The sequence below is a fragment of the Rhinoraja longicauda genome, chromosome 13, assembly GCF_053455715.1.
Source record: "Rhinoraja longicauda isolate Sanriku21f chromosome 13, sRhiLon1.1, whole genome shotgun sequence".
NCBI lineage: Eukaryota > Metazoa > Chordata > Chondrichthyes > Rajiformes > Arhynchobatidae > Rhinoraja > Rhinoraja longicauda.
Window position 1 is genome coordinate 13,990,506 of NC_135965.1, and position 15,448 is coordinate 14,005,953.

Sequence of the window (15,448 nt, forward strand, 5' to 3'; positions counted from 1 at the left end):
AACGGCATCGTTCATTCTCTCCATAGATGCTGCACGACCTGCTGAGTTCCTTCCGCACAGTTTTTTTTTGCTCACAATTCCACTATCTGAAGTTTCGTGTGTCTTCCATGTCACAGCTTTTGTCATCGGGTTCCTAATCTACATGAAGGTTACCTTGCTAAACTATCAGTAAATTATCTTCTTGCATACTAACTTATGTCTTCCAAAAAACCTCTTCTTTAAATGCCTGCACCCTCTCACTATACCTTTTAGTCCTTTATAACAAAGATTATTCAATGTTTTGGTTGTTATTATTGTCCATGGCAGAGGGTTCAGTTTCCTCAGCCTTTGGGTATTTCCTCCAACCTTCCATCTTTCCTGAAACTTTTAGAACTTTAAACAAACACAGCAGCATTTCAAACAATTCTCCCCATACTGCCACCGTTATTAGATATTTAATCCTTCAACTTTTCTCCCCCCAAATTTGCTCATCTCGCATGAAAGAACTTATAATGTATTCCATACTGAAGACATTACATAAATCAAAGTTTTCACTGTCACAGCAAAATCTAAAAATGTTAACAAAAATGAGGAAGCTTGGGGCTATGTAAAGGGATGAATAAGCACCATAAGAGAGCTTATTGAAAAAATCCCTAACACTATTCCTTTCCCACCTCACAACAATATTTTATTTAAGTTAGAAGAAAAAAGACATTTGCAAATACACCTTAAAAAATAAACCTCAGGAGTAAAGCACAATTTTATGGGATGCTTATCAGCAATGAAAAAACATCAATATTTTCAAATCAACAGCAACATTTGTATAATTCAACAGACATTTTAAAAAACTGTCAGATTTAGACGTTAAAAAGTGATGGCTGGTGCATTATAAAAATATAAAGACTTCAAATACAAAGTGGTTACATTCAAAAGACATTTACCTCTTCAATAAATGGAATTAGTACAACAGCTTCCCACTCCTGTTGCTTGCCGTTGAGATCAGTTTTGAAATCTGGAGGGTAGTATTCTATGATTGGAGATTCTTCATCAGTCATTAAAAACTGAGTAAAAGCAATAATAAATTATGTTAATCTTTCTGAGCATTATGAAAGATGTATTTTTACTAAACAATCATCTTTATCTATTGTGCTTGCAGGAAAGAATACTTCCTGTAAATACTAGAAATAAGCCAAGTAATTTAACATTTTGAAGCAATGGATAGGATGAGGGAATTGGAGAAAGACAAGAATGGACGGGGCAAATTGATGAGGGAGTGAAATGTGTTGGTGAGCGTAGTGCAAGGGTTAAACAGACAAGTTCAGCTAAAATGGAGTTATCAGCTAAATTAGCAGCACTCCATTCCAAACCCTTCGAAAACAAGATTCAAACACACTGTTTCCCAGACAAGTGGGAGACGTTTTCTGCACCTGTTCATGCCTAGGAACTTACAATGTCTTGGAACGTAGCTTTTCTCAGACAATTCTCTGGGAAGCATAGCGTGGTTTAGCAAACCACAACTGCATTGGCTTGGTAGACCACTGCCACTAGTAGTGCAGAAACATTGCAGATAAGGAGGGCTTGGACTGTGTCGTGAAAGGTGCCAGGTGATCAAGAACAGGAACATCCTGCGGCTTGCTCTGCTGTGTACTCGGGGTTTGCGAGTGTATACGGGGATCCGTGAGTGTATGTACCTTATTTGGTAGTGTAATAAAAATCTAGTGAATCAAACTCTGTTGTCTGGATCTGGTGATTTATCGAACACAACAGTGAGTGAGAGGGGAGATGGGGGAGGGAGCGAGGGACATATCAGGGACCATGCAATGCAACAAAAATGAAAGATGACTAAAATGTTTGATGTCTGCTGCTAATTTATGGTATGTAATGCAAATTATCACAGGTAATTCTCAGCAAAATGCTAATTTGCAATCTTAATAATTTAAGCACCATGCAATTTAGTTTACCTGGTAGCCATTAGGGAGAAGATCTTTGCTAGCTGCTGGAAGAACAGCAAGTAACTGCTCAAATGGCATGAATGGTCTTCCCATATCAAATGTTATCTTCAACTTACTGATCTTGCATATGTCAGACAGATAAGGTGCATAGTGGAAAGGGTAATACCTGAGCATTGAAACAGAACATTCCATTATTCATATTGCATTGCAGTACAATATTGATATAAATAAAATAAATTATTGCCTTGTAGTAAAATGCTGAAGGAATGCATGTTGGAAAAAAGCAAATTGCTAGAAATATTCATAAGGTCAAGAGGCAATTGTGAAGAAAGTTAATTTGTCTCAAAGACAATCTTTCATCAGAGCCATTAATTTTATTGCACAATAAACAGTGCTTGAGGAACTCAGTGGGTCAGGCAGCATCTGTGGAGGGAATTGACAGATGATGTTTTGGGTTGGGACCTTTTCTCTGGAGGAAGTTTGCAACAACTGGTGGGACCTTTGTTATTTGTCATATATAGAGATGAGTTTCATGAGAATGTCAATGGTCAGATAAGGTGGCTGGTGACATAGAGATTGATGGTGTTGTAGGCAGCGAGGATAGTTGCTCCAGGAAATAGAAGAAATGGATCAGCTGTAAAGTTGATGGAGAGGTGGCAGATGGAATTTAATCCAGACGTGTGAGTTAATGCATTTTGGGTGGTTTAATAGAGGCTCAACATGTAACGTAAATGGCAGAGACCTTAGTAAAGTTGATATACCTTAGGTACAAGTTCATAGCTACCTAAATTGCTGTTATAAGCACATGTAGACAGTTTAGGTTTATTGCCTTTGATGGCAGTGGTATTGAGTACAAAGGCTGGGTCATCATGTTGCAACTGCACAAGACATTGATTGGGCCACACGTAGAATACTGTGCACCGTTTTGGTCACCACCCTATACTAAGGATGCCCTGAGGCTGGACAGAATGAAGAAATTCATCCAGATGTTGCTAAGATGAAGGGCTTCAGTTATGAGGAGAGATTGAATAGGCTGGGATTGCTCTCACTAGAGCGCAGAAAGCTAAGAGCAACCTTATATAGGTTCATACAATTATGAGGGTAATAGATACCGGAGATAATCATCGTCTTTTCCCAAGGGTTGACTAAAACTAGACAGGTTTACGGTGAGAGAGGGAATATTTAAAGTGGATCAGAGGGCAGGCTTTTCCACAGAATGTGGTGGGTAGATGGAACAGTCAGAGGAGGTGGGAGATACATGGTTAGGAAAGGAGTAGAGGCATAAGCCTTCTATATTCTTTTCAAACTTTGTTTTCTCTTCCAAGAATTTTAATAGAAGGGTCAGCACAAATTTGGACGACTTCTCCATCATTCAAGAAAAAAAGTTATTTTTAATTAAAATAAACGTCATAACAATTTTTGGACAAATTTGTGTATTTATACACAATGTTGTATTTATGGAGTCAGTGCAAACATGAGGTCAATACATTCCTCAATGTTAAATTCAAATCAAGTTACTTCTAGAATTTTGGGATCAGAGACAGCTGGCTGACCAAAATTTTCCCTGAATTGCATTCACCTCCCCCTTTCACCACCAAAGTATAGTAGACCTACACTAATGAACTGTTTCACAAAAATATATTGAAAAATATCCATCCATACACCTACCAGCTCCAGGACTGCACACCATGGTAATAATAGTGCAAAATCCATTGTATTGCTTGAACATAACATCCTGCCTGTTGGGCAAGAAATTCACTGTTGGCAGAAGAAAAAATATTAAAAACTTCTAACTAAAGCAATTATCCGAATAGTATAACGGTGGAAAAGGAGATTATTCATTTCTCCAAACTCCAAATCAGATTGTTCAACAGATGTTTTCTCCCCTCTATTTGGATACTTTTTCAAGTATCAACTCTTCATCTACAAGCAATCAGCCTTCTTGTCCACAGACATGAACTCAACCATCTTTCAACCGCGTGGATTTTCTCCGAGATCTTTGGTTTCCTCCCGCACTCCAAAGATGCAGAGGTTTGAAGGTAAATTGGCTTGGTATCAATGTAAATTGTCCCTAGTGTGTGTAGGATTGTGTTAATGTGCGGACTCGGTGGGATGAAGGACCCGTTTCCGCGCTCTATCGCTAAACTGAACTAAACAAAAGTAATGTTTCACTGTGCACTGGATACTGTGTGGGTTAGGTTTCTGGACAAACAACATGGCTGTTGAGTGTCCAATAAAGTAACAGTACAGCTTTCTTGGTACATAAAGGCAAATATCATAGTTTTTAAACTGTGGAACCATCGTCAAAATTTAACATGCCAAATACACAAAGTTACATTTCTGGAGCCAGTGCAAAAAACTAGGTTGATAAATTCCTCAATGTTAAATTGAAATACCTCAAATTAATTTTCTGCTTGATTTTTGAAGCAAGGGACAACTGGCAGGCCTAAATTTTCTCTGAGAATACCTACACAGCCTCTTCCTGGCAGTGTCAACAAGCACCATCCCAAGGACCATTTTAGAAATTGCTTATTTAACCCACTCACTCTAACCACTGCCAACCCTAACCTGTAGCAAACCTGTGAAGTTTTCAACAATGAGGGAATATTTCAAATGAAATCCCACACCATCTGTTTATAATTCTTCATAGAATATAATCATGTGATTGATTATTTTTGCCTAAGTATAGTAATAATTTTCTGAACTGTATGCAAAAAAAGAATTTCACTATACTTTGGTTCATGTGATAATAAAGAACCGTTGGACCATTAATTTGGTACAAGAAAAAATAAAAATTCTCTTACTCAGAAACAACTTCTATGCCCATTTTTGTCATGTAGTAAACTCTCTTGTACTGTCTGAATTCTGTTTCAAACAGATCATCCTCATTGTCCTCATCATTGTCATTGTTCAATGCATCTGAAAAGGTATACAATCTATAGGTTATTCAACTGCAAACATGAATGAAATGTGGTTATGTAAATCAGTAAAAGTCCAAAACGTTAATGTTTCAACAAAATATAGTTATTTTGTTTTAACAGCACCAGCTGCTAAAAACAGACAAATTTAGTGTGGAGAAATAATACAGTTAACAATTTAATTCAACTGGATGTGTTTTAATTAATAAAAGAAAATTCTGAAGTGACACTGACACCTAGCATTTTTCTGAGATCCAAAGAATGAATAATAGTATTAAAGTCAAAAGGTTTCAATATTACCTTTGTGATTGAATTCAGTACTGCATTCTGAGAAGGCGGCTGCATCATTTTGACCTTCATCAAGTACTGCGAGACACAAATCATCTCGAACCTACAGATAAATGGATAAACAATTTTGTTTCCCAATTAAACATTCCTAAATAAAAAGACAGTTTGCTTGCAAACTTCTCCATGAATACAGGGAGATCACTTCAACAATTCATCAATCTAGCAGAGGAGGTGGCAACACCAAAGCTTCAGCCAAGTAGATGGGTGACAACCAGGAGAGGCACGTAGTGTGGGAGTCTCCTGTAGATATCCCCCTCTCAAACATATAACATTTTGGATACTGTTGGGGGAGTTAGAGGGAGAAATAGCATCTCAGAGGCACATAGCAGCAAGAACAAAACAAGGTGAGCAGTAGTGATATAGGACTCTATAGTTAGAGGCATAAACAAGCTTTTCTGTAGCCACAGGTGAGACAGACTCCAGGATGGTATGTTGCCTCCCTGGTGCCATGATCAAAGATGTCTCTGAGCAAGCACAGGATATTCTGAGTGGGGAAGGTGAACAGGCAGAGGGCATGGTCCATATTGGTCCCAATGACATAAGTAGGAAGGGAAATGAGGCATTGTAAAAAGAATTTATGGAGATGGGTAGTTGGTTAAAAAACAGTACCTCCAGTGTTGTAATCTCAGGATTGCCACGTGTGCCATGAGCTAGTGAGGCAATAATAGAAAGATAATGCAGTTCAATAGGTGACTGAAGAGCTGGTGCAAGAGAGTGTGCTTCAGATCATTTGGATCATTGGGCTCTCTTCCAAGCCAGCTGAGACCTGCACAAGAGGGATGAGTTGCACCAGAACTGGAGGGGAAACAATATCCTTCCCAGGAGGCTCACAAATTATTAATTGGCTGGGTAAATGTAAAAATTGTCCCTAGTGGGTGTGGGATAGTGTTAATGTACGGGGATCGCTGAGCGGCACGGACTTGGAGGGCCGAAAAGGCCTGTTTCCGGCTGTATATATATGATATGATATGATATGATATGATAAATGCTATTTGGGAGTTTCAACACCAAAGTTTTATACAGTTGCAATGACTTCCCAACTCTTACACTCATTGCCCCAACTAATGAAGGCATGCATGCTCAATGCCTTTTTTACTACCCTATCTACTCGTGTTACCACTTTCCGAACGTATTCTACGCGCACCAAGATCCGACCGCCCATCAATGCTCCCAAGAGTCTTGTCATTTATTGCACATTCTCCTTGGATTTGATCTAAAAAAATCATTACCTCATACTTGTTCAGATTGAACCCCATCTGTCATTTCTCCACCCAAATTTCCAACTGATCTGGATGTATCCTTTGACAACCTTCCTTGCTGTCCACAAGTCCACCAATTTTCTTCCTGTTTGCTAAAATTACTAACCAAACCAAATACCTACCTTACTTTTCTTGTTTTGCCGTTTTGCTTCCTCTGCTGCAATGCCTGCTGCCTCATTCAGGTATTTTTTGCCTACTTTGCTTTCAAACCACTTCAGATCAACAAAAACGTCACTGAAATGCTCGCGATCAAACTGTAATCAAATAATTATTACGTCAAATCACACCAAATTTGATTGAAATGATAAAAAAATCTCATCAATACTCAAACTTAAAAGGTATCTAGTTCAATGCCATACTATAAATTGGCAGGCATTTCTTTGAAACAGTGCTGACTTCTGTAAAAACAGAAATGATCTGTCCAGTTTGCTCAAAGTGCCAGAAAACGGTACAATAATTTAAATTTAATGGGTGTTCGTCTCATTTAGCAAGTAATTGCTTTAATTACATTTGAATGTTTTGGAAAGGAAAAATATAGGAGTTAAATTTTAATGCTCATTACTAATTTTTGAATCATTGATAAATTCCAGATAAAATACCTCAAGAAACGACTGAAAAACTAAGAAGAAAGCCACAGGAATCATGTCCTGATTGAAAAAAGGCACACAAAGTATGTTATCAAATGTGCACGAGAAGTACGCAGAACAAAGTCATTTGCACCAAATAATATCAATTATTTTAGATTGATGCATGAAAAACAAAAAATACAGATTACAACTCCCGAAAACTATCCATAAGCCAAACATTTTGCAAATCAGAAATATGGTCACCTGGCAATATATTTAAATAAAAATATAGGCTAAACAAGGGCAATGTGTAGTTAAAGCTGGGCGTTTAACTCAACCATCCAAACAGAGTTCCCACACCACAGAATGTGTCTGCAGTCCCGCAGCAACCAGTAAATACATCCTGTCGGACTTCTAAATGCTCATTCGGATGTTTGAGCTGTACTTAAATCAGATGTTCGTAACCTGGAGAGGACTTGTACCATACTTTGAAACTTCTAATTTTACGTCAAAGCAGAAAGCACTGCAAAAGGATCAATCCATATGTTCATCAATTAGGATTCACAATTTTCAGCCCTTAAACAAGAGGATCCAATTATATTTGGACCATGACAGCTACAATTTGTCTGGAATCTGCCTTCCAACTGTGAAGTAAATTCCTGTGACCAATGCAAAAAAATTATGGTTCAGATTGATTACAATTCTCAATGAAATCTGTGGAATCAAGAGAATGGTACTTTGGGGTGGCACCATGGCGCATCGATAGAGTTGCTGTCTTACAGCGCCAGCGACCCGGGTTCAATCCTGACTACTGGTACTATCTGTTCTCCCTGTGACCACGTGGGTTTTCTCTGGGTGCTCTGGTTTCCTCCAACATTCCAAAGACGTGCAGGTTTGTAAGTGAATTGGCTTCTGTAAATTGTCCCTGCTGTGTAGGATAGAAGTAGTGTACGGGTGATTGTTGGTCGGCGTGGACTCAGCAGGCTGAAGGGCCTGTTTCCTGGCCGTATCTCTAAATCTAAAAAACTACCAAGTCAGAACCTAGTTCTACTAAGGCAGTTGTAAAAAGGGTAGGCAGAAGACATGAATTCTGCGTATGTTTTTTTAACCCAAAAAATTGGACTAGTGGGTCAATCTATAAAATGTGCATAACCGTGATTGCACATTACAGAAATCTCAAACCCAATGCAGGCAGATCTTAGGCCTTTTCCGCAAACAGACTAATTTAGAAACACATCCATTTAAACTAAGATTCAAATAAAGCATTCAAACGGTGGAAACAATCCGAACTTACCTCTGACAGTTTTAGAAGATACTTCTCAAAATGTTCCAAATTTAATGTTCCACCTTCATTAATATACCCTGATAAAAATAAAGTTAAAATATCACTTTTTTTTTAACCTATGAAACAATCTATGACAAGAAGATAGAACAAGAAAAATTTACGGATAAAGTGTTTTGTTTCAAGCACTCACCTCCTAGAGTTGGCAGGACCTCAGTATATGTCTTGTATAGCAAAGGTAGTGCATCATGATTGATATGTAAATGAGGTAGATGAGGAATAAAATCATTACCGACAAGAAACCCCATCAATATCCAGTCATCTATTATCCGTTCAAGGTCGTACTCAAAGGAAATCTTTCCCTGTTGATTGAGAATAACAAAGCAACAAGCAAATAAATTGTTTGATCAAAGCTCCAAAATGAATGTGATAATACAGTTCTATGTAGGGTTTTATGCATACTACTGCAAAATTTCTAGTTGCTAGCATTTTAGGTCACAACTCTTTAAAGAAGGCATCTTTAAAGAAGGCAAATTCAACTTAACAATCTATTTACCACTGAGGAGAAAAATAATGCTTCAAAAAAAGAACCCAGACTTCAGCTGTTCTCATCTATAAAGCATTCTGGTTTAGGTTTAATATACTGATGATGGTATCATAATCATCTATTCTTGAACATATTCAGAAAGCACAATGAAAGCTAAAATAGCAAAGAACAGATGGAAACCATGTTTCCTTAGTGATGGTCGTGAAATGTGGTTCATGGGAGTGATCCCTGGACTAGTCTTAAATCTCCAATCATTTTGGTTCATCCATGTCAAGATGAGTTTGAAATAAGTTTTCCTTTCAACAGAATAGTGCATGAAACAGACAGTGCGTTCGCAGAAAAGGGGCAATATATCATTCAGTTTTTCACACAAATCAACAAAATACAAAAGCAATTTTTACAATGAAAAACTGTCGGCGATCAATGATACTCATTTGAAGGAGGAAAAATGATGGAAGTAATCCTGTCAAGTGCACTTACTTGTCAAAAGCCTGCCCACCAATGATCAACTTCAATGATCATCACTTACATTTAGCATGGCTTACTTGGTTTCAATCCTCACAGCCTTGGTCTAAAGTTGAACCAATGAGCTGAATCTAGAGGTGAGGCCAGTGACTGTCCTTGACATCCAGGCATCATCTGACATAGATTGTGATCCATAAATTAACCCAAATTTCACATGCAAGTTATTGTGAATTCATTCATAGCCAATGAACATCCCTCAACACTAAATTTGTAGACTTTGATTCTCTACACATGTTCTTGAATTCACCATCCCATTCATAGCTAGAATGGAGAAATTGGACGAGTCATTCTGCAGGTTCGAAGTCAATTTTATGTTTTATGTTCCCTGCTGTATACAATTGCAGAGGAGCTGTGTCCGAACCATCGGTAGTTATAAGATGCTGCAAAGATTCAACCTTTACAACAATTATATATTATCTGTATATTACGTTACAAATATTGGAATATAGATCACTACATTTACATCTCTCATTGTAAAGAATTGCAAGAGATACACACTCACTAATTATATTCCTCAATTCAGTTCCTATACTTTCCTAATCAGAATAAAACTGTACAATACACAAGCACAGCACAGTACAGTACAAGCACAATAAAGATACTTGTTTCTGAAGGCATCAGGCTACATGGGCAGCAGCTTGCAGCACAGATGGCATTAGAAAATAAGCTCTTCACATACAGGATCTACTTCAATGACACCCGATCAACAGCCTGGGAATGCTAGAGTATTTAGTTCAGATATAATCATTAGAAACTAGTCCCAATCCAAATACTCACTTTTACAGATGAAAATTCATAGTCAACATACTCTCTCATTAGGGACAGGTGCAACAAGTGAAACGTGGTTTCCTCAACTGCAGCAATCCTGCAATGAACATAACTGTCAGTAACAGATATCTGTGGATCAAAATCAACATTATAAATAATTAAATAGCTGTGAAACATCTGAACTATAAATAATAATGATAATTTAACATTTTATTCCTGAGGTAGTGGGAAGATATTGGCAAATTCCAAAGATTTCCTTTACAGATACAAATTGCATACCTCTTTGGTTATTAAATATACCCTGTTCAAAAGTGTAAAGAACCTACCTTTTTTGAGATTTCCTGCCACCAAATCGAACTTCTTCCCTCAAAAGGGAAAAATTTGGTTCATGGCTTGTTAATCCAAGCATAATCTGCATTAAACACAAATGTCTAATTTACTTAATGTTTGGTTGAAATGCTCAGAAACACTTTTTGGAACTTATCCTGGTTAGAATAAAATTATGCAAAAGCATTAAGATTTAATAAACATGTTTTCTGAGGTAGAACTGTATCAAGATAAATCAAGCAAAATATCTAATTATTTTTGTTAAGTAAAATCTATTCAATACTAGACAAAGTGGGCCCGTTGGGCCCATTCCCCACTCCCCCATTCTCTCGTCCCCCATCCCCACTCTTACTCTCCCCACACTCTCCCCTTTGGCCCGTCCTCTTAGGGTTTCCATTGTATCCGGGAGAGGGTGAGGGAGTGAAGAGGGGAGGGAGGGAGAGGGAGGTTTTGGGGAGGGAGGTGTGGAGTGATCGAGGGGGAGGGAGTGGTGGAGGGAGGGATGTGTTGAGGATGGAGGGTGGAGGGAGGGGGGGAGGGTGATGAGAGATGGGGTGGTATTTGTGGAGGGAGGGAGAGAGAGGGGGGAGGGAGGGATGGGGGAGAGGGGAGGGATATGGACCTCCCCTTTTCCCAGCAACCCTCTTTCCCCCACCACCAATTCCCCTCCGCACTACCCCTGTTGTCCCATTCCCCATTCTCAGCTCCCCCCCCCCATTTTCTCTCCCCCAGACACACTCTTAGCATCAGTTAAAGGCCCGGGGGGGGGGGGTGCGGGTGATCGGATCTTTGAAAATTCCGGTGGGGGGGGGGCTTCGGGAGATCGCATCATTCAAAGGCCCGGGGGGTGGGGGGGGGATAGCGGGGAGATGTTCTCCCGGGTGTGGGAGAGAGGAGAGAAGCAAGGGGAGAGAGGAGAGGTGAGCCGGTGATCGCGGGCTGGCGCCGCTAACGGCGTCCATTGTTTGGGTGCGAGTGAGGAGATGCCGCGCATGCGTGCTGAGTACAGAGTGAGGAGATTCCGCGCATGCGTACTGAGCACTGCCGCACCGCAGCGCCCCCTTCTGTCAAAACTTCGATAAATGAGGGGGGGCAGCACTTTTAAACCTCTGTAACTTAAAAAATATGCGTCCGAATTAAATAAAAATATCATTTTCCAGCAGCGAACCGCATGCTGATTAAGGCGGTACAAAAATCGTGGCGCTACGGTTCACCGTTTTGCCGGAATTGCCGTATTCAGCCGACATCAGTGGAATATATATATATACATACAAGATCTGAGTTTTAATAGTATAATAGATAGATAGACTATATAAATGTACCATTAATAGTAGTTTATTAAATTTGTAATCCGAGATAAAGTTATGGCGGAGCATCAAATGTACTCCCGTGTGAAGGGAAAGGAAAATGGGGATGGGAGACAGACAGAAGAAAGTGGGGAAAAAGGAGAAATAACTGTTTAAAAGAGGAATGTGTTTTGTCTAAATGGATGATTGAATACATACTAAATCAGCATCCAGTCCATATAGACAATGTCTCGTATTGGAATCATGATCCGGTTTTCTTTTTTCAGCTCTAATAAATTCCATGATTTTATGTTCACCTTCCCCTGGGGTCTGAAACAAGATATCATATATTTAGAAATGGATATTTAAACAGTGACATTGATAATATCACTTACAGCTCAAAATGCCATCCAATTTAAAATCCACCTGCTTCACTACCACGCTAAATATTCACTCTCACCACCATCTGATGGTTGTAGAATGCACTATCAAATTGGTTGGACAACAGATGCATGGGACAACTACCAACTGATGAGATTTCTGAAATGAATGAAAACAGCAACATGACCCACAAATCTTTGCAGTATAGACATTAACTGATTGGCAGCAAATAATAAAATGCAGTCTTGCTCCATAAAGGCTTCAACAAAACAAGGTGGAATAGTGTTAATTCAGTGTTTCTTATTGTTACTTTAAAAAAACCTCAATCTGATTAATCAAACAAAATTTGCCCAGAACCAAAAGGTCACGATTAGTTTACATTTTTTTCCAAAATCATTGTTAATGTTTCCTCAATTAGCTTAAAAAATGTCCACATCACTTAAGGTAAATTGACTCCACTGCAATTGTCTGATTTATCCTTCATTTACCTGGGGGAAAACGTTCCAGGATTACACGTTTGGTGAAAAACTCCTGTTAATCAATCACACAACCTCTAAAGATCTATGTACAATCGATCATTCTGATGTCTCTCATCCTTTACAATTGCATATTTTACAAAGTCCACAGCATCATCCCATTTCCATTTCGAGAAACTATGGATACATTTTATGCGCACAACAAAAGACTTCTCTACCAGGTGCCATTTCAGTGCTTCTCCTTTAACTGTATTTTCGCCATCAGGCAGCAGTATTGTCCAAGTCATTTTTCTTGATATGAAACATACCAGGCATTTATTTAGTACCTTAGCCATGTCTTCTACCTCTATCAACAGATTTCCATTGTAATCTCCAAGCAACTCTCCTGCTTGTCTACAAATTGTTAATGTGACTGGTGAAGATCTACAAGTTCTCTTTCATGTAGCCACTAATAAATGTTTGCACCTGCTTTGGTTGTCGTATGTATTTTCTGTATGTAGAGATGCCGCCTGACCCGCTGAGTTACTCCAGCTTTTGATGTCTATCTTATTAAAGATGACTTTTGTCATAGGTTCCGATTTTGCTTCTGTCGTCTCTCAACAGCTGATTTAGTTGCCCTCCATTTACCCTTGTGGAATTATACTTCTGCATATCAACTTTTTGATACTCTTCAGACAGGCAAAATTCTTGTTTTTTGTTGTTGTTAGATTGCTGCTTGTCCTGCATAGTCCAAGCCTTAGAATATAACACAGCATTCACTTCCTGGGGAACGTCATATTCCCATTGCATGCTCCTAGATAAAGCCACTTTTATCGAGGCTGAAATGTGCTGATAATATTCTTACACAGAAATTCCTCTTTCTACCCCTTAGTGGAAGCACTGTGTCATTCAAAATGGCTTAAATTAAGTCTTCCATTAACAGTGGTAAATTCTTTGCAAATCTGTCCCTCCAGTTCATTCCTACTATATGCTGATTTAGAAAACACACAAAGCATTTTAATAACTTCTTTATTATTTTTCAGAACCAATCATTCTGGGACTATCTGCCCTGACTGGAACCCCCATCCAACAACTGACCCTTTCAAGAACATTCTCTTCCATATGTTTCTAAATCAAAATGAATAATGCTATATTTCCTGATCCCACCGTTTCGGAATATTTATATCATGCATTGAATCGTCCCTTTTTGAGCCTGGTCTTAGATTATACTTCCACATAACTGTAGGTTCCACTGCTGACCATGCTCATTTGACATATTTATTAAAGTTACATTGAAATACTGTAAACCCTCAATTTAACGTGGCCCTTGGGAGGCCAGAATGCAGGTAAGGTTCAGCGGAGATGAAGGCAGGCACTGTGTGGAAGCAGCCGGGCTGGCGGTGGTGGCAGAAGGTCTGGCCTGGAAGCGGTGCGAGCCAGGGGTGGTGAGGGCAGCCGGGGCTGTAAGTGACTGGGGAGGCAGCAGGAGCGAGGGGTGGTGTGGGCAGCTGGGGCTGTAAGTGACTGGGGAGGCAGTAGGAGGGAGGGGTGGTGTGGGCAGCCGGGGCTGTAAGTGACTGGGGAGGCAGCAGGAGCCAGGGGCGGTGTGGGCAGCCGGGACTGTAAGCGACTGGGGAGGCAGCAGGAGCCAGGGGTGGTGTGGGCAGCTGGGACTGTAAGCGACTGGGGAGGCAGCCGGTACTCCGTGGCCAGGGAGGTGGCGCAAGCTGCCGGGGAGGTGGCGAGGACAGGGGGCAGCGTCGGCTGGTCCGTCCGCGATACCAAAATCGGTTATAGAGGTCAGTTAAAACTAGGGCTTGCTGTACTTTAAAACCCAATTTACCCTTTGGTATTTTCTATGATTCGAACTAACTTCCTAAAATTCAAAAAGTACTGTCCTCTCCATCTATATGGATTTTCAGTTTGAGAAGAAAAACAAATATGGGGCATTTACTGTTTAATTACCTCATGACCTGACAGGTACACAGTTACACCTTCCCAGGATTTGTCACTTGAAATCTTCATGTTTACAAAATATTTTAGCTGTTCATGTAACCTGGCCATAAAAGCAGTACCTGAAACAAAACAAAAAACATACACAAAGTAAAAATTGTATTTTATCCAAAAACACAGACAAAAGAAAAATCACTCAATCTGCCATTGTTGTTTCATGAGGGCGGAACTGTCAAAAGTGTTTTGAATTAACAGAGCTCAATGACTATCATGAATTCAATTTGAGAACAGCACGAAACCCATCATCTCTCTTTTACTTCAGTAATTAACTGTCTTGGTCTCTTTAAGAATGTAAAATAATCTGCTTACAAATTCAACCCATTCTTTCATTGTATGTCAGTCCCGTCATCCCGGGAATTGACCTGGTGACCCTACGCTGCACTCCCTCAATAGCAAGTCCTTCCTCAAATTAGGAGACCAAAACTGCACACAATACTCCAGGTATCGTCTCACCAGGGGCCCTGTACAACTGCAGTACGACCTCCTTGTTCCTAAACTCAAATCCTCTCACAATGAAAGCCACCATGCATTAGCTTTCTTCATTGCCTGCTGTACCTGCATGCTTACTTTCAGTGACTGATGTACAATAACCTGCCTTCCTGTTCTTGCCACCAAAGTGGATGACCTCACATTTATCCACATTATACTGCAGCTGCCATGCATCTGCCCGCTCACCCAACCTATCCAAGTCACCCTACAGCCTCATAGCATCCTCCTAACAGCTCACTCTGCTACCCAGCTTTAAGTCATCCGCAAACTTGGAGATGTTACATTTAATTCCCTCGTATAAATCGTTAATATATATTGCGACACCCCATTAGTCACTGCCTGTGTAAGGAATT

General features: G+C 39.7%; 1 protein-coding gene across 2 annotated transcripts in view; it reads right to left on the bottom strand.

Moving 5' to 3' along the window:
* xrn1 (5'-3' exoribonuclease 1) overlaps nucleotides 1-15,448 on the bottom strand; it is an 88,226-nt gene that overhangs the window by 47,130 nt on the left and 25,648 nt on the right. For both annotated transcript variants that reach the window (XM_078410412.1, XM_078410414.1), the window contains exons 4-15: nucleotides 14,559-14,668; nucleotides 11,977-12,087; nucleotides 10,471-10,556; nucleotides 10,154-10,241; nucleotides 8,498-8,666; nucleotides 8,317-8,384; nucleotides 6,579-6,710; nucleotides 5,150-5,240; nucleotides 4,736-4,850; nucleotides 3,600-3,689; nucleotides 1,941-2,097; nucleotides 921-1,040 (exon numbers count right to left, since the gene is read on the bottom strand). In XM_078410412.1, the coding sequence (XP_078266538.1) occupies nucleotides 921-1,040; nucleotides 1,941-2,097; nucleotides 3,600-3,689; nucleotides 4,736-4,850; nucleotides 5,150-5,240; nucleotides 6,579-6,710; nucleotides 8,317-8,384; nucleotides 8,498-8,666; nucleotides 10,154-10,241; nucleotides 10,471-10,556; nucleotides 11,977-12,087; nucleotides 14,559-14,668 (1,337 nt within the window). The remainder of the gene's footprint in view (nucleotides 1-920; nucleotides 1,041-1,940; nucleotides 2,098-3,599; nucleotides 3,690-4,735; nucleotides 4,851-5,149; nucleotides 5,241-6,578; nucleotides 6,711-8,316; nucleotides 8,385-8,497; nucleotides 8,667-10,153; nucleotides 10,242-10,470; nucleotides 10,557-11,976; nucleotides 12,088-14,558; nucleotides 14,669-15,448) is intronic.